General features: G+C 42.4%; 1 protein-coding gene across 1 annotated transcript in view; it reads right to left on the reverse strand.

The window, feature by feature from the left end:
* Positions 1-24,894, reverse strand: part of LOC123316425 (dynein axonemal heavy chain 3) — a 2,043,583-nt gene that overhangs the window by 742,406 nt on the left and 1,276,283 nt on the right. Inside the window, exon 37 of the mRNA XM_044902499.1 lies at positions 3,102-3,362. Within this exon, the coding sequence (XP_044758434.1) occupies positions 3,102-3,362 (261 nt within the window). The remainder of the gene's footprint in view (positions 1-3,101; positions 3,363-24,894) is intronic.

Here is a 24,894-nt window from a genome sequence, read left to right on the forward strand (position 1 = left end):
ATCTTCATAAGAATTCACGTACAAAACAGATCAAACTTTTGCAATTGGTTTTGATTTTCCTGAAACATAACAAAGCGCCAGTATCTTATTTTCACTAGGTATGTTCCGACTAAGTTAGTCGACATGCTTGATATTTTTGTTATTTGACAACATTCGATTTATTCAATACTTTACTAATCGCTCGTCCAATCCTGACAAGTCTAGATTCAAATCTAATGTGCTAATTGATTGTTACGAACACTGGGTAACTAAAGTTTAACTGAACTTGTTTCTCTCTTTTTCTTAACAAAATAAAAATCTGCAGTATGTCCCTTTCTATCACAGAAATTACATTCAAGACTGGAATTTTCAGGATTAGAATTAAAACAACGTTTCTTTACAATAATCTAACTTTCTATGCCTAAATTTTTCACAGTTCCTACAATTCCCATGAAAGGTTTTGTCCGATTCTGTTTTCAGTAGCTGCTTCATTTTTGTAGTTTTCTACTATTACCTGAGACTAATATGGAGCGTCGGAATCCTATGAAGAAGGCAATTTCAGCTGCTGCATTTCATTCTTAGGTTCTTGCACTAATAATCTATTCTTAACTTCTACATTAGTGATATCTAAGTTTCCTGATCGAATTCAACTTGGCATGAGCATACTCTACTAACGAACTAAAATTTGCACTACTTATCAACATGCTAGCTTTAAGCCTCGTGGCCGGAGTTCCTTTCTCAGGGAACGCTATCTCTACATTCCTAGAAAATGTTGACCAATTTCTAACAATCGGTTTCCAATTTTGAAAAATTTTGGCTGCACGGCCTTTCAGGGCTTGCCCAGCTTTTAATACTACAACAGTATCAGACGTACCTGTTTCGAATTTAATTCGATCAACTTCCTCAATCCACTCCTTGGTTGAAAAGGATGTATCGTCGGGGTCAAACTGGGCTAACGATAATTATGCGGTCACCACGTGGTCGGTGTCGTTCCTTAAACTAAACATGTTGGCTAGCAACTCCATCATCTTCATTTGAAGTTGGGCCTGGTTCTCCATTATCCACATTTCCGAAATGGCTTCACTTTCTTCGGGAGCTTTGTTGAGATTTTGCTGGTCCATTTTGGCTTATTCTTGTAGATTCTCACAAAACACAAACGATTTTCACTCACAAAATTGGATCCTCAATTTCTTTTCTCGAAAGAAGAAATTTAATCCCACTTCTGATGTTAGAATTAATAAAACAGGTGGTTGATACTTTTTATTCACAAAGTAAGATGGCGGTCGGTTATCTAGCACGTGGAGGTGCTCTAACACAGGGTCAGGTACAAAGCGTATCGCCCGACAAGATAGTTCAAGTAATGTCTGTTCGGCCTGTGCCAAAGAGAGAGCAGGTAACATTGGAGCACAGAGTTCACAGAGCATAGGTTCTATACTCTTATTCTTCCTTCGACATTCGTCGTCGGACATTATCAGTATATCTTAAGGGGGGTCAAATTAACATTTGCTAACATTTATATATATTTATAATACTAAATTGTCACACACCTTTTCACTATGCACTAGTTGCTTCTCTATATTCTCTCTATATCTATATTATTTAGCAATCATCATTGAATATACAATGGAGGTATTTTGTGAGAATTTTTTATGTCAATGGAAAGAAAACCTTCAGTATTAAAAGCTTATTCTGTGAACCAATCTGCCATCACTACACTATTCACGGGGAGACAGGGTTTTTTACGAAGGTTGTTCCCCAAGCTCTTGTATCATACGCCCATTTGTATGGTACCCTGTTACGGCTGTTACACTAACCTCTGTTAGAACTCAAACATATGATTTATTGTTCGATGACTAAAAATGTCGTATTTTGGAGTTAACATCAATAGCGAAAGAATGAATGAATCATTTCGTTTAGTCACGGCCAACTAATAACTAAAGGAGGTATTGTCTTACTGCTGGAAGAATAAAGCTGTTCATCAAAATGGTTTTTCTTCGAACAAAGTGCCCTGGCCAATTTAATCATCCATTTTTCTAGTGGTACTGAAATTAAAATTGCTGACTTACGTGGTGCACATAAGGGGGCCAAGAAAATTTAATTTCCAATTTTTCCAAACCTATATGAAATTTTTCAGTTTTTTCTTCAGCACTTGACAGCATTTTTTTTCATCGCTAGCATTTCATTTTTTCAAAATATCGATGGAAAATGCTGGCTTTTCTGGGCTACATATAAGTTGAACCGGAAAATTCAATATCCATTTTTCACGAATCTATATGAAATTTTTTTCTTCAGCATTCGCCAGTATTTCGCTAGCATTTACTATTCTCGAAATATCGATGAAAAATGCTGAATTTTCCGGGCTACATATAAGTTGAACCGGAAAATTCAATGTCCATTTTTCACAAATCTAAAGGAGATTTTTCAGTTTTTTCTTCAGCATTCGCCAGCATTTCGCTAGCATTTACTATTTTCAAAATATCGATAAAAAATGCTAGGTTTTCCGGGCTGCACATAAGTTGGCCCAGAAAATTCAATTTCCGATTTTTCGAAATCTATATGAGATTTTTCAGTTTTTTCTTCAGCATTCGCCAGCACTTTGCATTGGAAAATTTTTTTTTTTGAAATGCCACAATTTCCGGGCTAACTTGATAGACCTATCGGGTTGCCTCTATTTGAATGAGCGGACCTGAATCCTAAATAGCACGTCCCACTTCCTTAAACCCTGTCTTCATACATTTTCGGCAATTTTGTCATATTAATTGATATTAGTTGTGGCAACGGCGTTATGACATTAACGACATTTCATGAGTGTCAACGTTATTCCGTTCTAGTTACAAAAACTTGAGAAAATTATTTCATGGCGAACAGGATGTTTTTCAAATTTGAAGGGAAATTAAAACCACTGAACTGCAATCAAATATAATTCGATATGCAGGACCGTATCACGTAAATTTGAACAGTTATCGAATTCTCATATTATTATTCTTAAGTAGGCTGAACCAAATATTTCTGATGTGATCCAATACAGATCAATCCTGTGTTGCTCTTCCTATTGGAAATAAACATCTCAAATTTGATATCTTGAGAAGAAGCGCTATGAATGAAATAGGCTATTTTCTCACCTGTTCCGTTGTGTAGTTATTTGCTCTACCTTCCAATAGTACAAACTTTTAAAAGTTTGGATCAACTCCAAGTAGGAAGTCGGTGTTATGTAAGTTATCCTGCGTTTATCCGTCTTGAATCTTTCAGATAACTCTTGAACTGTCACATGGAAATATTGACAAATTGATACACACTTCGTTACCATTTCTTTATCGATGTCGGTATCTGAAAGAAACATATCTGCCACCCTCTCTAAAGCATCATCTGGCCATTTCGTAAACCTGCGGACAAAAGAATTGTCAGCTGCTTATTTTAAGTATTAATTTTAAGGTTTTCTGAAATGAATTGTTTATCATGGTCTAACGATGATGGCATATCACTAGAACTAACGTAGTGTTAAAATAGCTCTTACTTAGGTTCATGGTTTTACTGTCGAGTATTCACCCGGTGCCCAGGTATACATTGATATGAATGGGTATTGTGGTAAGGTTCATTTCAGCACCGGAAAGAAACCGGATGATACTCTCTGCGCGCTTATCGACGTTCGGCTCATTAATAAACTTTGGGATATGGACAGAGATAACATTCTCCAGATGGTTTTCACCGTATGGTTATGTCCCTTGAGGCGTATATTTATCATTTTCGACAAATATAGCTTGGGTTTCATCACAAAGTTTATAGTGATGCGGTGCCATCTCGGGGAGATGCGCCGCTCGCTCCACATCTAACCCCAACAGGTCGTACCTCTGAACAGTTCCGGGAGGAGCCAACCTGAGACTCCTCACTGCCCTGATTTGCATTCCTTCTTGTAATAGAATGATTGTTTGCATTCACATAAAAATATTATATTAATCTCGCATTTGTGTAAGTATAATCTCCAACGTTATAAGAACCAATCATGATTGTGAACTGTTCTTTGTAGTACCCCGGAGGAAGATACAATATATATATATATATATATATATATAAATCTCCGTCGTTCACGGGTAGTACCGCAAGGACGCCGGACTCAAGTAGTCAAAGCGACCTTACGTGCTAGTCAGGAACTTTCTTACAGTTCGGGTTGTCCCCAAAATGACCTCCTTCTGCGCCTTGCTAACAAGTTGATGGTCTAGTTCTAACCTCCTGGTGTTCTCTGGCAGATGCGATTCTATCAGTCCATTCACCGAGATAATGATAGGGATGATACATGTTGATTTGAGTCTGTAGATTTGCTTCATCTCAAATGCAAGGTCGTGGTACTTTGACACCTTCTCAGCGTAGGATTTTTCGATGTTCTCGTCTGCAGGTATAGTTATGTCTATGATCTTCACACTGCCTTCCTCTAAGTCGAGTAGCACTATATCAGGCCTATTATGCTTCACTGGTCTGTCAGTCGTCATCACAGTGTCCCAGTACAGTTTATACCTTTTGTTCTCGAGCACATCATTCGGTAGGTAAATGTGGTTTGCTTTCACGGTTGTGATCAGTCCCACTCTCATACCTATAGCTTGATGGTATAATTTACATACGGCATTATGACGTTCTAAGTAATCTCTGGGCGCCAGTATGGGGCATGAGGAGGTTATGTGCTGAATGTGCACGGTTGCCTGATTACATTTTCGGCACTGATCTGTTGCCAGGTTCTGTCCTGCTATTCTTTTGAGAAATGCTCTTGTCGCAACAACCTGGTCCTGCACTGCGATAATTCGACCTTCAGTTTCGGGAAACAGGTACCCAGATGTAAGGTAAGTAAGCGAATCCCTCTCACTGACCGCTTCGTTTTTCAGATTGTTTGGGTATCTACCATGCAATGCCTTGGAGTGCCATTTATTGCGCAGCTTCTCCTCAGTGACTCCCAGCAGTGACGCAGACCCCGATGATAGTTGCAATGGGGTTTTATTTTCATCAGCCCTGCAGATTGTCCTGATGAAATCCGAGTTATTGGAGGTGATATATATATATATATATATTTATTTTTATATATATATATATATATATATATATATATATATATATATATATATATATATATATATATATATATATATATATATATATATATATATATATATATATATATATATATATATATATATATATATATATATATATATATATATACGGGAAACTACTGAACGTATTTTCATGAAATTCAGCACTTATAAGTATTTCACGATGCTGATGAAATCTAAAATATTTTCAAGGCATGAGCACCTCCGGTTTTTCCGGAAATGACGTCAACTTCCGTTTTTCAAATTAGAACACCATTTTTTTATTGCAGAAATAGATTCCTTAGAAAATTTCAAGTTATTTTGATGTAGCATTTTTCAGTTTTGGTTGGAAAATTCTCTCTGAGCGGGAAAATTCGAAGAAAAAATCGAAAATAGAGCTCCGCTGAAACAAGAATAACTTCGAGGTTTTTGGATGGAAAATTTTCATTTTTGGGATTTTTCAAGATGTAAGATTGATGTATGCACTTTGAAAATCGAAATCGATGATATGACGCCAGATGTGCAACGGAACGGGATCGAGCTTTTTAAAACGTTTTGAAACAGGCTTCGTAAACTTTATTCGGCGTCGATGAGTGTTTACACCGCCTGTGCATATTGCGTGCATTGTTCGCAATCAGTGGCATATAATGAAACACTACTTTACCGGCATGTGGCGAAATGAGCTCGAGCTCTCTGAAACGTTCGAAAACAGGGTTTGCGAACTCTGTTCGGCGCCGATGACTGTTTATACCGCCCGTATTACTATTCGCAAACAGTGTTCGCGAATAATGCTCGTTTGGTATAAATGCGCCTTTAGGAGAACCATGGCAAACTCTCGCAGTTATAACTAGAGAAGATGCTCAAAGTTTCGACCGTTTATTTCTAGACATTCATTTATACGTCTCAGGAATGCTTCTTATTCCATCGAGAGGAAGAGATCTGCAAAAGTGTTCAAAAACCAAATTGAGTTTCAAAACTATGAATCTAAAAATCTAAACAAACCTGAACGCATTTCTGACTCGTTCTATGCAGTCCTATTTATCAGTCAGGGGAGTTGAGTAGACAATATTTTTTATCCTACCCCAAACATAATAGTCTAAAGGAGTTAAATCGGGAGAACGTGGTGGCCAAAGATGAGGACCATTGTTCGCCAACCATCGATCTTCAAATAGCCTGTAGAGGATATTTGACACATTGAGTGAATTGTGTGGAGGCCCGCCATCTTGTTGATACCATAAGTCATTATGGTTCTGTACTAGCGGCTCAATTATTTGAGTCAATATGTCAGAATATCTATCTCCTAAGGAAGAACATTCTTTGAATAATGCAAACATGTGTAGTGTTCTATCTTACCAGTTAAAGTCCCATCATAAATGTGAACATCGAGAATTGCATTATTTTTGATGGCGCAAAAAACATTGAAACTCCAGGTCTCTTGAAAGTTCCATTGTCTGAAGTGGTGGTTGTTCTCTTCATCCCAATAATGACTGTTATGCCTATTGAAAGAACTATTCTTTGTGAATTTAGATTCATCTGTCCAAATTATACAGTCCAAAAAGTTTTCATTCTCTTGAAATCGAATCATCATAGCTTCGCAAAACTGTGTTCTCCTGACGAAATCAGTTTCCTTCAAATGCTGTACCCTATTGAATTTATATGGGTGCATTTTATGTTTTTTTAATATTCTCCAAACACTCGATTGAGATAATCCCAGATCAATCTCGGCATCTTTGAGAGAATTTTGAGGATTCACACGAAAATATGCAAGAACTGTAATTTCGTTGTTCACATCTTCTACTACACTTTTTTCTCTGTGTATAGTTTTCTTAACGAAAGATCCGACATTTCTCAAGTTTGTCATGGTTCTGTTAATGGTATCTCTCGTTGGTCTGGGTCGGTCAGGCAACCTCTCAAAGAACAGTCGAATCGTTCCATCTACAGCTTCATTACATTCTCCATGAAGTAGAACGAGATTTAAATAATCTTCATTAGTAAAATTAGGCATAATGATCGATTTTATAACTTAATACGAATTATCACCAAATTAATAGTAAACACGAAATGCTACTGAATAAAGAGGAATTTGGCAGATGTAATTAATGATATCTATCATTAAAAAAAAATGTAAAACATGGTGAGTGTTTGCATATGGCTCATAAGGAATTATTTATTTATCACTGGATAGAAAACCGATGGCCGATTAGTTGAAATAAAGAGGTTTCCGATACAAATTCGAATCAAAATTCGCCATCTATTTAGGAACAACCTGTAACTTTTTTCTCTTGCTTATTAGGGTAGTAAAATCTAAAACATGGTTCAAGTAACAGTTCCTGAAAATTTCATCATTTTTGATTTTCCCGCAAATGCGTGCGGGAAAGAAAAAGCAGGCGTTTTTCCCGCACGTTTTGGGAAAGTGACTCTTTGCAACTTGGAATGCGTGCGGGAAAAAGGTTGAACGCGCACGCTTGTAGAAAAACTATATTCCGATCCCTCTGAGATTGTTGATATGTCTGCTGAGTATTTTTGCTCTATTGCACAAAAAAGTTTGAGAAATCATTTTGGTAGTGCACCTTCACTTGCATGTACTACATCTCTATTATCATCGAATACCTTTTTTTTTTCTTCCCAGTAGTTGGAGAGGAGGTCATTGACACGGTCATATCTTTAAAAAACATAGAAAGTACTGGTGTAGATAACATTTCTGTTGAGGTATTGAAAGCCATTGTGAACGTCGTTGCTGATCATTTCGCACATATTATAAATTTATCCATTAACACTGGCAAATTTCCTTCATTTCTTAAATCGGCTTCAGTCATTCCTCTATTGAAAAAAAAAACGATCCTTGCAATATTGCAAACTATCGTCCCATTTCGATTCTTAGCGTGTTCTCTAAGATTTTCGAGAAAATCGTATACCATAGAATGATGTCATTTCTGAGTCGGTTCAAAATCATAACAAGCTGCCAACACGGCTTTCGTCAGGGTAGGTCCACTGAAACAGCGGCTTTTTCATTTGTTGACGTCGTTTATAAGAAATTAGATGAAGGTCATTATGTTGCAGGTCTCTTTTTCGACCTTACACGTGCATTTGATGTACTATCGCCGGAATTCTTGGAGAGTAAGCTCTACAACCTGGGTTTTCGTGGGGTTTTTTTGGAATGGATCAGGAGTTTCATTGTTGATCGTACTTTAAATGTAAAAATTGGAAATTTTTCATCTTATAAGGCTAAAGTGTTTCTGGGGGTACCACAAGGCTCTGTTTTGGGACCGCTATTGTTTCTTCCCTTCATAAATGATCTACCACAGCATATCATTCCCGGTTTACTAGTGAATTTGATTATATTCGCTGATGACACATCTACCGCTGTCTCAGCACAGAGTCCTGAGAGGCTCATGGCGTTGTGTAATGAGCTAATTAGTAGGTTTGAGAATTGGTGTCGCTCTAATGGTCTGATACTCAATTTAGATAAAACGGAATGTTTATACTTCCGTGTAAGAAACTCAACCGGGGATCAACTTACAGTTGAATGTTTGGGAAAGCAGATAAAATCTAGTGAGTCTGTTAAATTTCTGGGAGTTCACTTGGACTGCTCACTTAGATGGGTTCGGCAGGTTGATGGAGTCTGCAAGAGGTTGGGTAGCTCATTTTATGCAATTGGCAGGGTGAAGGATTCGCTTCCTTTCAATTCTTTGATGAGTATTCATTATAGTCTGGTGTACAGTACTTTATGTTATAATGTTTTGCTTTGGGGCAATTCTGTAGAGTCCAATAGAGTATTTGTTGTCCAAAAAGAATAATTCGTTTAATTTTCAACTTGAATTCTCTTGATTCATGTAGGCCTATTTTTAGAAAACATCAAATTTTTACCCTGAGTGGTTCATTTATTTATAAATGTTTACTTTTTGTGAAAGAGAATGAACACTTAATGATTAAATTATCTGACTTTCATGGTTATTCAACAAGAAATTCGGATACACTGTGTATTCCTTGTCATGCAACTGCTAAATTCGAAACATCTCCCGGTTACCGGGCAATTATCCTGTATAATCATCTACCAGCAGTTGTGAAATTCTTGGGAAAAAAGGAGTTCAAAAAATTGGTTAAGGGTGAATTGATGTTGAAACGTTACTATAGTGTCAAAGAATATTTGGCTGATGATAGTTTCTTGGTTAGATAGTAAATTTTTGTATCAATAGGTTTAATTTTATATCGAAAAGTTTAATTTTTGTATTCTTGACTTGTCTCACACATATTCTGTTATGTCTTAAGGGATCAATAAATTATGACTTCAGCCTTGCGGCTTTCACACTCCTCTCCAGAGGAAAATTCACTTATCCCAGATATCTCAGATATCAAAAGGATTAAGCTCTGTTGGAGCCCTTTCCAGGTTTTCGTGCTCGTGGTGGCGGTCGGGTTCGGGTCGCTCCTCGGCTCCCTGCTGTAGGTTGGATTCCTGCTCCACCCGCACTTCCTGTCGGAGCAGACGGTGTTCCTCTGCATTCCCCATGTACTTGCGTACAGTTCTCGCCGTTCCGAGCAGTACCGCCTTCTGCATGACTTTATAAATATTTTCGTCCAACTGAAGTTTTCTCAAGTTCTCTAGTAGTTTCTTCGGTATCAGGCCTGTAGATGAAATGACAATAGGAATGGTCTTTATATCTTTCAGCTTCCACTGTCTTCTGGTTTGTTCCTCGAGATCTCTGTATTTTGAAATTTTTTCAGTGTGTCTATCTAGAAGATTGTTATTATTTGGAATTGCCACGTCGATGAATAGTTCTGTGTCCTCATCCTTATTGAGCAATATGAGGTCTGGTCTATTGTGGGTTATTTTCCGGTCTGTGAGAACAGTGCGATCCCAGTAGAGCTTGTGATGTTCGTTTTCCAGCACAGCATCTGGATGGTAATTGTAATAAGGAATCCTTTTCGAAGTTAGAAGTTGGTGTTTTAGTGCCAATTCTTGGTGAAGAATCTTGGCAACAGCATCATGTCTATTTTTGTACTCCGTGCCCGCGAACTTCTGACATCCCCCGGTGATGTGCTGGATAGTTTCATGTGTCGCACAGCCATAACGACATCTATCGTCTGCCACTGAGGCATCCTTGGCGATGTATCTCATGTAATTTCTTGTTGGAATCACCTGATCCTGGATAGCGAGCATGAAGCCCTCTGTCTCAGGAAACAACCTTCCGGAAGTCAACCAGTAGTTCGACGCAGATATGTCGACGTAATCATGGTTGACCTCATTCTGGTGCCTCCCATGCAAAGGTTTGCCAATCAGTTTCTGCATTTTACTTTCTGCAGAGTGTTCGACGGTTTCCAAGTGATCCTGGTGTAGCTTTAACGGTGTAGAACTATCAGCAACACAAACTACTCGATGGAGTTCTGACGAAGCTGCCTTGCTCAAGAAATAGTTTCGAAGTCCTTCAATTTCCTGGGACATACGGTTGGACAAATCAACAATTCCTCTACCCCCAAGATGTCGTGGCAGCTCTGTCCGTTCTATTGAGCTTTTGGGGAGATGTTTATTGTGTTTAGTCAGCATCGTCCTTATTTTTCTCTGTAGAGCTGCTAAATCGGTGGTCGTCCAAGAGATAATACCAAATGAATAGCTCAGCGCCGAGCAAGCGTAGGTGTTAATAGCTTTTATCAGATTCTTGCTGTTAAGACCAGTTCTCATTATCCTCCTAAATCTTCGGGTGAACTCCTCCGTTAATTCTTTCTTCATCTTAGTCTGATTTTTCTTGCCTGTTTTATGCCTAGATACTTGTATGTGTCTCCTTCCTTTAATGCTTCAATTTCTGCACCTTCCTTGAGTTTGAACGTACCATCTTCTATTTTCCCTCTCGTTATGTTTAGCAGTCGACATTTCTCTAGTCCAAACTTCATTTTGATGTCTTCCGAGAATCCTTCCACCATTTTCAGCATCAGTTGCATTTGTTTTTTGGTAGATGCGAAGAGTTTCAAATCGTCCATGTAAAGGAGATGATTCAGTTTCATCATAGTTCTACTGCCACTCTTGATGGGAAATCCGTAGTCCGTAGAATTCAATCTATGAGACAAGGGATTCAGGGCCATGCAGAACCACAGAGGGCTCAGCGAGTCTCCTTGGAAAATTCCGCGTCTTATTGGAATAGGTCCTGTTGTAATGGAGCAATCTGCTGCTTTCATTTGAAGACTAGTACGCCAGGTTGACATGGCGTTTTTCAGGAACTTAACAATATTGGGATCCACCTTGTAAATCTTCAAGATCGTCAAGAGCCATTCGTGAGGTATAGAATCGAATGCTTTTTTGTAGTCTATGTACGCAGCGTAAAGATTCCTTCGCTTGGAGAACGCTTGATTGCAGATAACTGAATCTATTTTTAGTTGTTCTTTGCACCCTCGGCTGTCTTTGGTGCATCCTTTCTGTTGCATGGCGATGATGTTATTTCTTTCGCAATGGTTGTGAATTCGGTTTGATATGCACAATGTGATTAATTTGTACATCGTTGGAAGACATGTGATCGGTCGGTAATTTGATGGGTCTTCTGTATTCCTTTGGTCTTTAGGTAACAGGTATGTTGTGCCATGTGTAAGGAATACTGGCATTCTTTCAGGATTTTCAATGACATCATTTATTGCGGAGGTCAATTTGTCATGCATGATCCAAAGTTTCTTGATCCAGAAGTTCTGTAATCCATCAGGCCCAGGTGCTTTCCAGTTGTGCAGTCCTCTGATAGCTGATTTCACTTCTTCAATTGTGATCATGTCATGCTGCATCGGCTCATATTTTATAGCTTCAGATTTTTCATTTTCAATCCATCCGGTATCTCCATTGAACTGAGGTTTCGTTGATAATTGTTCGGTCCAGAATTGTTCAATGGCTTCCTTTGGTGGTAACTTTCCATTTTCTCCATCCGACGATGTGAGTGACCGGTAGAAAGATTCTCCCGACTTTTCGAATGAATTATTGTCTCTTTTCCGGCTATAATTGCTTTTATATCTCCTCAGGCGTTCTGCATACAGACTTCAGAGTGTCGAGGCAATGGTGAGCTGTAGCATTCTCCGTCTCTCGTTCTGTGTGTGTCCTGTTTTTATCCATGATCTCTTTGGCAGCTTTCACAACCTTTCCTTCTCGATTCCCGTTCAAGTACTCCGTCAGTCGTCCAATGTCTCTTCTTAGCCTTTCTGTTTTGTGTTGAAGACTTTTCTGCCATGCTGGCGCGTGTAATTTGTGTAATTTTAGACCATCGTTGTTTGTTCGGCGAATTTTTGCCCCTATGGTTTTCGCTGTCGTCAGCGCTGCACAGTGAAAAACTAGATGCAGATATTCCAATGAACTTCCGTTCTGTAGGTATTCAGGTAAAACGTCCTTATTCAAGATGTCGATTATAAGTGACAGTTTCTTGGATGTATTGAGTCGTGGAGGTGCTACTCGATGAAGAGGATCTGTTCCATCCAGTTCGGCAAAGTATCTCCTCATGTCAGAGTCAACTTGTCGGTGGAGCTCTTCCCTATCGTCCTGGTGTTCAGGCTCATTTGCTTTGCAAGAAGGACTTTCAGTATCAATGTCTTCTGGGTGTTGTTGCTCAGGTATGTGAATTTCATCAGAGGTGTTGGTGTTATTCTCTATTGCTAGCGGACGCTGAAGTTCTCGTTTAATTGCGTCGATTCGGGCCGTTGGTATTAGTTCATTTCTCAAAATTACGCGGTACTGGTCTGCCACTCGTTGTTCAGTGACTTTGAGATTTGGGTAGGCAATGCAGAATTCCTCATGGAGCCTTTTCCTATAGTTGTTCGTGTTCTGCCCTAGTCCCGTGATGGAGTTATATATGCGCACAATAGTTTTATTCATGGACGTTGTCCACGCACAATAGTTTTATTCATGGACGTTGTCCACTTCATGCGCTTTCTCACTAACCCCGCTTGGGTGAGCACTAGCTGAATATCCTGCGCAGCACCTTCAGCGGTTCGAGTCGGCAATTGAATTGGACTCGTTGGTTGCTGTTGTTGCTTTGGAGCTGTAGCTTCTTTTGCAGCAGGAGCCCGCTTCCTCAACATCCTGCCACCGACGTCCCGCATGCTGTCATGTCCAGCGCCGGCTCCAGACATGCCCTGACGATCCCCAGGCAGCGACTTGTTTCCGAGGCTTCTCGTAATCACCATTTTCATGGGTTTGTGCTCCCCTTTCTCGGTTTGGATGAGGGGTAGAGAAATGAGAGCAGAAATAGCGCCCCTATAAAGGATGTGAAAGAGAGAGGAAGAAGGAATGGGACTGCGGACAGCAGGCGTGGCTGGCTGCACCGTCTACGTCGTTACGATGGCTACCTGGCAGGTCATCTACCAGATAGCTGCCAGGCAGGCCAGACATTACTATTACTATTATTATTATTATTATTATTATTTTTTTTTTCCCTTCGTGTGAGGGGAAAACCCTTTATGGGCGCCCAGAGGGTCCGCACTCTAGGTAGTGTGAGACTCCGAGATCTTGTTTGGCTACTCACTAAAAACCCCTCACACATTCCACGGAGAAGTTCTTCGTCCAGCCCTTGCAGCGTCCCTTAACAAAAGAGATGAGCTGCAAGTGGCATCTAGAGTTCATGGGATCTGATGATATGCAGTGACCCAAGCAACACCGCCTTCTGCATTCTGTGCGCTAGTATCTCGGCCCAAAATCTGCAGGCCGGAATAATCTTCAATTCTTCCACGTAGTTGGCTCTCATTCCTCCGAGACATCCTATGATCAGTAAAACCATCTTGACTTTATGACCCGGGTACATAGTTCCAAGCTCGAAAACAAGATCTTTGTATTTTTGTCTTTTCTGCTCTTCCTTCATCACAATGTTGTTTTCTGCAGGGGATGAGAATTCCACCACGAACAATTCCTTCAGCTCTTTGTCCAAAAGAAGTATGTCTGGCTTTATTGCATTGATCTGCCGTGTTGTTGGGACAGGATAGTTCCAGTATATTCGAGCTTTCTCGTTCTGGACCACCGCTTCAATCTCCAGAGGCACATATGGTAGCACCGGTTCTTTGTCTATCTCATATGCCGCCCTCAGATGGAAGTAGAGAACTCGGAGTGCCGCGTTGTGTCTCTCTATATACCCCGATGGAGCATGGACTCTGCAGGCGGAAAGAATGTGCATAATCGTTTCTTGTTGACTATGGCACGCTCTGCACGTTGTTGGGGTGTCCATTTTCATGATGTTCTTTTTATACCATCTGGTATTTATTACTCCATCCTGACACGCCATCACAAATCCCTCCGTCTCTGACTTAAGGCTAGCCGACTTTAGAAAGGCGAAAGACAATTCTTCCGAAAGATCTTGGTCTTTTAAACTCCTGAAAAATATGGAGTGCAGGCTCTTACTCATATGATGTTCGAGTAATGTATTCGACTGAGACTTCCGGATCAGTCTTGCTAGCCTTCCTTGGTCCGTTTGAGTGATCGGTGCTCCAGCACGCTCAGGATCGATCGACACGCCGGTTATACCGAGCTTCTCCAAGGCTCTCTGTCCAGCTCGGAATAGGAAGGCTCTGTGGTTCGCGAGTTCATGCTGAGCTACAAACTTCAGAAGCGGATCTTCACTTCTTAGGACCCTTACTGCTGTTTCTAATGTTTGTTGATAGTGTTGATATTCCAAACATTGCAATCCTCTACCCCCCCGGCTTCGTGGAAGGTATATCCTCTGAATCGAGCTTTTTGGGTGAAGGCTACGATTCATGTTCATCGTTTTTCTTGTTGACCTATCAAGATCGAGGAGTTCGTTCACCGTCCAGTTTACCACCCCGAAAGAGTAGGTAAGTATCGGGATGGCTAGCATATTTGTAGCTGATACTTTGTTCTTTCCTGACAGCTGTGATTTCCAGATGTCTCTCAGCTTCTTCTTGTAGCTGGCTGATAAGGCGTCCTTTATCTGGGTTGTCTCCAGTACTCCCCTCTGTTTCATCCCGAGAAACTTGTAAGTTTCTCCCTCTTCCAGACGTCGAAAAGTCATTCCATCTTCCAGTTGGATATCTTCTCCTGGATCATCAACCCTTCCCCTGCGGAGATGAAAAACAGCACACTTGTCCAAACCAAATGACATTCCCATTGCAGAGGTGTAGTCGGAAACGATATTCAATAGTTGCTGTAGTGCGGTCCTGGAGAGAGCGTAGAGTTTCAAGTCGTCCACGTACATAAGGTGGGAGATCAGGTGGTTCCTTCTGCCTGGTGGACCGGCCTTGTATCCTATTTTGCTTGCCCTCAGCTCAATTGATAGTGGCATGAGTGTTATGCAGAATAATAACGGGCTTAGCGAATCTCCCTGGAACACTCCTCTTCTGTACCTCACCCATCCCGTATAAACGGTTCGTCCCTCTACTCGGATGGCAAACTTCGTTTTCCACAACGCAATGATGCTTTCTATCGCATGGATGATGTTAGGGTGGACTTTCAGCATTTTTAATAGTCGTATGATCAGGTCGTGCGGCGAGGTGTCAAATGCTTTCGCGTAGTCTAACCATGATGTATGTAGGTCGCGCTTGTAATGTCTGGCGTCTAGGCATACGCTCTTGTCGATCAGCAAGTTGTCCTTGCATCCTTGCACTCCTTTCTTTGCTCCCCTCTGTTCGTAGATACTGTCCCACACTGGTCCAATAACCCTCAGAATTCGATCTTGAATATCACTTGTGAGTATCTTGTACAGTGTATTGAGGCAAGTGATTGGGCGATAGTTCTTGGGTTGCCCTAAGTCCCCCGATTTTGGTATCAGCACTGTCCTACCCTCCACCAACCATGAAGGAATGGGCTCACGGCGAATCAGCATTCCGCTGAATAATCTTGCCAGGTGTTTATGTGTAGCCGGAAAGCTCTTCCACCAGTAGTTCTGAATACCGTCTGGTCCGGGTGCTGTGAAATCATTCTTGTTCTTAAGGGCTTGTCTAATATCTTCGGCTGATATTTCAGAAAGTTCGTCGTTCTGCTGTAGGGTTTGATCACACATCTGCTGGAATCTGGGAAGTGCTGGAGTATCCCTGGTTTTTGCTGGTTGTTCATACAGGCTTTTCCAAAACTCTTCGACGTCCTGAGGTGATGGTGGGTTTTGCACCTCTTGCTGTTGAGGTTGAAATAATTTCGATGGTTCCGCGGTGAAGGTGTTGTTATCTTCGATCCATCTTTTTCTCCTTATCAGTTTCTTTCGTGCTGCTGCAAGTGATCTTATTTTATCTACAGCTTTCTGCTTCAGTAGATGGACTGTGGGCAAGTTAACGGTACCATGTATAGCACGAAGCTCCTCAATCATCTCCTTCATTCTCTTGCTCGGTTTAGTTTTTCCTTTCAGAACATCTATGACACATTGGTACCAAGATGCCTGCTGCCTCATTGATTTTATTTTGATGTCAAGTCGATTTAGCCTTTTCCTATGCTTATTATTATTATTCGCAGCTGTACTTTTCGGTGAACATAGTAGATAAGCGGCTGCTCTCACTGCAGCCTCCACCTCTTCCAGTGAACAGGTCTCGTTAAGATGATCTTGAATGATGCTTTTCAAAACGGCTAGATCTTCAGCCTTGTGTCTTGATTTTATCCGGGTGGGTTTGATCAGTGGGTCTCCAACGGCAGCCTCTAAAGCCTCTTTTGTATTGTCGATTAACTCTGATGAATCTCTCACTGTCCTTGGCCTTTGTTGCTGTCGGTCTGGAGCATCTGTCACCTGCTCTTCAGCTAGTTCTATCTCTGGAACTTCTCTCACTTGTTCCGTTCTTGGCCTTGCTTCTAGGGCTACAGCTTCACTTCTGTGAGTCATCGCTTGGTGTTGTTGATCTGGAGCATCTGTCACCTGCTCTTCAGCGCGTTCTATATCTGGAACATCTCTCACATGTTCCGTTATTGGCCTGTTGGAGCGTGTACCAGTCCTGGTTCGGCCCGCGATATCACTCAAAAGGGCTCCAGCTTGTTCTTGAGTTATGTCAACCGTCAATTGCTGATGTTGGCTCAAAGCATCTGTCACCTGCTCCTCAGCTTGTTGTTCCAACCTTCCTTGCTCTCGAGGCCGCTGCAAGATTCCTCTTCTTTCGAGATGACTGATCTGATCTCTCAGGTTTTGCTGCGTCATGCAGTTGAGGTCTGGACAATTTTCGCACCACAGACCATGCAGCCTATTCATGTATCCCCTTCTGTCGGGTCCTGATCTTCTGTATAGCGCAGACAGCAGGCTATGCTGCTCGGGCGTCCACTTGTGGCGTCCCCTTTGTGCTGTCCTGTTTCGGCTGCCGGTTCCGACTACGGGGTGCTCTTGCGAGCTTTGAATCCCTATGCGACCGACAACCTGAACTCTCTCCTCGTCGATGTCCTCCTCGTCTAGAGGCGTAGCTTTTTGTGTGGCAGGCGCCCGCCTTCTTAGCGTTCTGCCGTTGGTGTCCCGCATGCTGTCACGTCCAGCACCAACTCCAGACGTGCTCTGACGATCCCCAGGCAGCGACTGTTTTCCGAGGCTTAGCTGATTTCTTTCCGACATCGGCTGAGAGTGACCGGGGTCTGCGGGATTGTCACACCCGTATACTACTAAGTAGTACCCCCGTGCGGGTTTATTATTATTATTATTTTTTTTTTTTTTTTTTTTTTTTCCTTCGTGTGAGGGGAAAACCCTTTATGGGCGCCCAGAGGGTCCGCACTCTAGGTTGTGTGAGACTCCGAGATCTTGTTTGGCTACTCACTAAAAACCCCTCACACTTTCGACGGAGAAGTTCTTCGTCCGGCCCTTGCAGCGTCCCTTAACAAAAGAGATGAGCTGCAAGTGGCATCTAGAGTTCATGGGATCTGATGATATGCAGTGACCCAAGCAACACCACCTTCTGCATTCTGTGCGCTAGTATCTCGGCCCAAGGTCTGCAGGCCGGAATAATCTTCAATTCTTCCACGTAGTTGGCTCTCATTCCTCCGAGACATCCTATGATTAGTACAACCATCCTGACTTTATGACCTGGGTACATAGTTCCAAGCTCGAAAACAAGATCTTTGTATTTTTGCCTTTTCTGCTCTTCCTTCATCACCATGTTGTTTTCTGCAGGGGATGAGAATTCCACGACGAACAATTCCTTCAGCTCTTTGTCCAAAAGAAGTATGTCTGGCTTTATTGCCTTGATCTGCCGCGTTGTTGAGACAAGATAGTTCCAGTATATTCGAGCTTTCTCGTTCTGGACAACCGCTTCAATCTCCAGAGGCACATATGGTAGCACCGGTTCTTTGTCTATCTCATATGCCGCCCTCAGATGGAAGTAGAGAACTCGGAGTGCCGCGTTGTGTCTCTCTATATACCCCGATGGAGCATGGACTCTGCAGGCGGAAAGAATGTGCATAATCGTTTCTTGTTGACTATGGCACGCTCTGCACGTTGTTGGGGTGTCCATTTTCATGATGTTCTTTTTATACCATCTGGTATTTATTACTCCATCCTGACACGCCATCACAAATCCCTCCGTCTCTGACTTAAGGCTAGCCGACTTAAGAAAGGCGAAAGACAATTCTTCCGAGAGATCTTGGTCTTTTAAACTCCTGAAAAATATGGAGTGCTGGCTCTTACTCATATGATGTTCGAGTAATGTATTCGACTGAGACTTCCGGATCAGTCTTGCTAGCCTTCTTTGGTCCGCTTGAGTGATCGGTGCTCCTGCACGCTCAGGATCTATCGACACGCCGGTTATACCGAGCTTCTCCAAGGCTCTCTGTGCAGCTCGGAATAGGAAGGCTCCGTGGTTCGCGAGTTCATGCTGAGCTACAAACTTCAGAAGCGGATCTTCACTTCTTAGGACCCTTACTGCTGTTTCCAATGTTTGTTGATAGTGTTGATATTCCAAACATTGCAATCCTCTACCCCCCTGGCTTCGGGGAAGGTATATCCTCTGAATCGAGCTATTTGGGTGAAGGCTACGATTCATGTTCATCGTTTTTCTTGTTGACCTATCAAGATCGAGGAGTTCGTTCACCGTCCAGTTTACCACCCCGAAAGAGTAGGTAAGTATCGGGATGGCTAGCATATTTGTAGCTGATACTTTGTTCTTTCCTGACAGCTGTGATTTCCAGATGTCTCTCAGCTTCTTCTTGTAGCTGGCTGATAAGGCGTCCTTTATCTGGGTTGTCTCCAGTACTCCCCTCTGTTTCATCCCGAGAAACTTATAAGTTTCTCCGTCTTCCAGACTTCGAAAAGTCATTCCATCTTCCAGTTGGATATCTTCTCCTGGATCATCAACCCTTCCCCTGCGGAGATGAAAAACAGCACACTTGTCCAAACCAAATGACATTCCCATTGCAGAGGTGTACTCGGAAACGATATTCAATAGTTGCTGTAGTGCGGTCCTGGAGGGAGCGTAGAGTTTCAAGTCGTCCACGTACATAAGATGGGAGATCAGGTGGTTCCTTCTGCCTGGTGGACCGGCCTTGTATCCTATTCTGCTTGCCCTCAGCTCTATTGATAGTGGCATGAGTGTTATGCAGAATAATAACGGGCTTAGCGAATCTCCCTGGAACACTCCTCTTCTGTACCTCACCCATCCCGTATAAACGGTTCGTCCCTCTGCTCGGATGGCAAACTTCGTTTTCCACAACGCAATGATGCTTTCTATTGCATGGATGATGTTAGGGTGGACTTTCAGCATTTTTAATAGCCGTATGATCAGGTCGTGCGGCGAGGTGTCAAATGCTTTCGCGTAGTCTAACCATGATGTATGTAGGTCGCGCTTGTAATGTCTGGCGTCTAGGCATACGCTCTTGTCGATCAGCAAGTTGTCCTTGCATCCTTGCACTCCTTTCTTTGCTCCCCTCTGTTCGTAGATACTGTCCCACACTGGTCCAATAACCCTCAGAATTCGATCTTGAATAACACTTGTGAGTATCTTGTACAGTGTATTGAGGCAAGTGATTGGGCGATAGTTCTTGGGTTGCCCTAAGTCCCCTGATTTTGGTATCAGCACTGCCCTACCCTCCACCAACCATGAAGGAATGGGCTCACGGCGAATCAGCATTCCGCTGAATAATCTTGCCAGGTGTTTATGTGTAGCCGGAAAGCTCTTCCACCAGTAGTTCTGAATACCGTCTGGTCCGGGTGCTGTGAAATCATTCTTGTTCTTAAGGGCTTGTCTAATATCTTCGGCTGATATTTCAGAAAGTTCGTCGTTCTGCTGTAGGGTTTGATCACACATCTGCTGGAATCTGGGAAGTGCTGGAGTATCCCTGGTTTTTGCTGGTTGTTCGTACAGGCTTTTCCAAAACTCTTCGACGTCCTGAGGTGATGGTGGGTTTTGCACCTCTTGCTGTTGAGGTTGAAATAATTTCGATGGTTCCGCGGTGAAGGTGTTGTTATCTTCGATCCATCTTTTTCTCCTTATCAATTTCTTTCGTGCTGCTGCCAGTGATCTTATTTTATCTACAGCTTTCTGCTTCAGTAGATGGACTGTGGGCAAGTTAACGGTACCATGTATAGCACGAAGCTCCTCAATCATCTCCCTCATTCTCTTGCTCGGTTTAGTTTTTCCTTTCATAACATCTATGACACATTGGTACCAAGATGCCTGCTGCCTCATTGATTTTATTTTGATGTCAAGTCGATTTAGCCTTTTCCTATGCTTATTATTATTATTATTCGCAGCTGTACTTTTCGGTGGACATAGTAGATAAGCGGCTGCTCTCACTGCAGCCTCCACCTCTTCCAGTGAACAGGTCCCGTTAAGATGATCTTGAATGATGCTATTCAAAACGGCTAGATCTTCAGCCTTGTGTCTTGATTTTATCCGGGTGGGTTTGATCAGTGGGTCTCCAACGGCAGCCTCAAATGCCTCTTTTGTATTGTCGACTAACTCTGATGAATCTCTCACTGTCCTTGGCCTTTGTTGCTGTCGGTCTGGAGCATCTGTCACCTGCTCTCCAGCTAGTTCTATCTCTGGAACTTCTCTCACTTGTTCCGTTCTTGGCCTTGCTTCCAGGGCTGCAGCTTCACTTCTTTGAGTCATCGCTTGGTGTTGTTGGTCCGGAGCATCTGTCACCTGCTCTTCAGCGCGTTCTATATCTGGAACATCTCTCACATGTTCCGTTATTGGCCTGTTGGGGCGTGTACCAGTCCTGGTTCGGCCCGCGATATCACTCAAAAGGGCTACAGCTTGTTCTTGAGTTATGTCAACCGTCAATTGCTGATGTTGGCTCAAAGCATCTGTCACCTGCTCCTCAGCTTGTTGTTCCAACCTTCCTTGCTCTCGAGACCGCTGCAAGATTCCTCTTCTTTTGAGATGACTGATCTGATCTCTCAGGTTTTGCTGCGTCATGTAGTTGAGGTCTGGACAATTTTCGCACCACAGACCATGCAGCCTATTCATGTATCCCCTTCTGTCGGGTCCTGATCTTCTGTATAGCGCAGACAGCAGGCTATGCTGCTCGGGCGTCCACTTGTGGCGTCCCCTTTGTGCTGTCCTGTTTCGGCTGCCGGTTCCGACTACGGGGTGCTCTTGCGAGCTTTGAATCCCTATGCGACCGACAACCTGAACTCTCTCCTCGTCGATGTCCTCCTCGTCTAAAGGCGTAGCTTTTTGTGTGGCAGGCGCCCGCCTTCTCAGCGTTCTGCCGTTGGTGTCCCGCATGCTGTCACGTCCAGCACCAACTCCAGACGTGCCCTGACGATCCCCAGGCAGCGACTGTTTTCCGAGGCTTAGCTGATTTCTTTCCGACATCGGCTGAGAGTGACCGGGTTCCGCGGGGTTGTCACACCCGTATACTACTAAGTAGTACCCCCGTGCGGGTAATAATAATAATTATTATTATTATTATTATTATTATTATTATGACTTTAGCCTTGCGGCTTTCACACTCCTCTCCAGAGGAAAATTCACTTATCCCAGATATCTCAGATATCAAAAGGATTAAGCTCTGTTGGAGCCCTTTCCAGGTTTTCGGGCTCGTGGTGGTGGTCGGGTCCGGGTCGCTCCTCGCCTCCCTGCTGTAGGTTGGATTCCTGCTCCACCCGCACTTCCTGTCGGAGCAGACGGTGTTCCTCTGCATTCCCCATGTACTTGCGTACAGTTCTCGCCGTTCCGAGCAGTACCGCTTTCTGCATGACTCTATAGATATTTTCGTCCAACTGAAGTTTCCTCAAGTTCTCTAGTAGTTTCTTCGGTATCAGGCCTGTAGATGAAATGACAATAGGGATGGTCTTGATATCTTTCAGCTTCCACTGTCTTCTGGTTTGTTCCTCGAGATCTCTGTTATTATTATTATTATTATTATTATTATTATTTTTTTTTTTTTTCTCTCTCCTTTTTTGAGGGTTTGTTTCATAACAGATGAATCACGGATCGAGAAAGACCAAGTGAAATCATCTGGAACTTCATCCTATCACAGACCGCACAATGGCTGCCGTCTGCAAAATTACAGCCTTCTGCATTTGAACGTAAGTATTCTCCGGTATGCTTAACTTCGACAAATTGCTTTTTAGTGTCTTGGGAATGATGCCAACGCCAGAGACAATCAGTGGTACGATATCTACACTCTGCATGCCCCATATTTGTTGAACTTCTTGTGCTAGTGTTTCGTATTTGAGGAGTTTCTCTTCATACTTTTGTTGCAGATTGTGAGCACTGGGCACAGCAACATCTATGAGGTAAGTCTTCTTTTTCCTTCTGTCTACCAATGTTATATCCGGTCTGTTATGCTGTACGGTCCTGTTGGTAAGGATTGTCTTGTCCCAATAGATCTTAAACTGTACATTTTCTCTGACAGCATTTGGCTCGTATTTATAGTAAGGTGTATCATCGTGCTCCATGCCACACATTTTCAGTAGCTCTAAATATACTATTTTGGCAACTTGGTTATGCCTCTCGATGTACTTGGTTTTCGCCAGTTTTGTGCATCCTGATATGATGTGATCTATTGTCTCTGTTTTCTCTGCACACAGTCTACACTGGTCACTTTGTATATCCTCCTTTAAGATGAACTTACTATAATTCCTCGTTTTGACAACTTGATCTTGGATAGCTATCATTGATCCTTCTGTTTCTGGGTTTAAATACCTTTGTGTGAGCCATCTAACAGATGCCGGTTTATCTACATGTGGTTCGTCTAGAGCTCTGCAGAATCCACCGTGCAGTTGTTTGGATTTCCACTCACTCAGCAGCTTCTGTTGGTTGCATGCATAGGTATGTCCTCTTTCGTTCTTTAGGTCCAGTGGCGTCAACTTGTTGTCAGCTTGAATAATGGTATGGTGTAACAGACGGTCTCTCCTCGAATAAAAGTACCTTCTCATGTTTTCCACCTGTCCATTATGTAAATTCTCGATATCAACTATTCCTCTGCCCCCAGAACCTCTCGGAAGATTAACTCGCTCGCAGCTTGATTTGGGGTGGTGCATCCTTGCTCTAGTAAGAGCTGTTCGCACTCTTCTATTCAGATCCTCGAGATCTGTTTGGGACCATTTAAACACCCCAAACGAGTAGGACAAAGCTGGGATCACGTACGTATTTATGGCCTTAGTTAAATTCGTTGAGTTCAGCTTTGTCTTGAGGACAGTCCGTAGCCTTTTATTGAATTCTGTCCTCAGTTCCTCCTTGACGGTAGTATGGTTTATCTTATTTGTCTGAAGAATGCCCAGATATTTGTAGGGTTCTTCGCTCAGACATTCTATTTGGGTTGTAGGTGTGATCTGCAGGGGCTCTGTATGCTGCAAAGTTCCCCTGTGTACAGTTACGGTTTTGCATTTATTGAGGCCGAATTCCATACCAATATCGGTGCTCATTTTATGAATTTGTTCCAGGACAATTTCTAGCTTCCTCTTTGAGCTGGTATAGATTTTGAGGTCATCCATGAAAAACAGGTGGGTGATATTGAAAGTGTTTTGCTCAGTTTTTATTTTTATTCCATGCCCCATCCGAACTATGGTGCTAGACAAGGGGTTCAGCGCCAAACAAAACCAGGGTGCGCTCAGGGGATCCCCTTGGAAAATTCCTCTCCTGATAGGAATTTCTTTGCTCTGTATGATCTGCTCAGTGGTATGTAAAGTAAGCACTGTGGACCATTGTCTCATCGATGTATTATTATTATTATTATTATTATTATTATTATTATTATTATTATTATTATTATTATTATTATTATTATTATTATCGGAGAAGTTCTTCGTCCGGCCCTTGCAGCGTCCCTTAACAAAAGAGATGAGCTGCAAGTGGCATCTAGAGTTCATGGGATCTGATGATATGCAGTGACCCAAGCAACACCGCCTTCTGCATTCTGTGCGCTAGTATCTCGGCCCAAGATCTGCAGGCCGGAATAATCTTCAATTCTTCCACGTAGTTGGCTCTCATTCCTCCGAGACATCCTAGGATCAGTACAACCATCCTAACTTTATGACCCGGGTACATAGTTCCAAGCTCGAAAACAAGATCTTTGTATTTTTGCCTTTTCTGCTCTTCCTTCATCACCATGTTGTTTTCTGCAGGGGATGAGAATTCCACGACGAACAATTCCTTCAGCTCTTTGTCCAAAAGAAGTATGTCTGGCTTTATTGCATTGATCTGCCTTGTTGTTGAGACAGGATAGTTCCAGTATATTCGAGCTTTCTCGTTCTGGACCACCGCTTCAATCTCCAGAGGCACATATGGTAGCACCGGTTCTTTGTCTATCTCATATGCCGCCCTCAGATGGAAGTAGAGAACTCGGAGTGCCGCGTTGTGTCTCTCTATATACCCCGATGGAGCATGGACTCTGCAGGCGGAAAGAATGTGCATAATCGTTTCTTGTTGACTATGGCACGCTCTGCACGTTGTTGGGGTGTCCATTTTCATGATGTTCTTTTTATACCATCTGGTATTTATTACTCCATCCTGACACGCCATCACAAATCCC

This window comes from Coccinella septempunctata, chromosome 7 (genome assembly GCF_907165205.1).
Source record: "Coccinella septempunctata chromosome 7, icCocSept1.1, whole genome shotgun sequence".
In the NCBI taxonomy this organism is placed as follows: Eukaryota; Metazoa; Arthropoda; class Insecta; order Coleoptera; family Coccinellidae; genus Coccinella; species Coccinella septempunctata.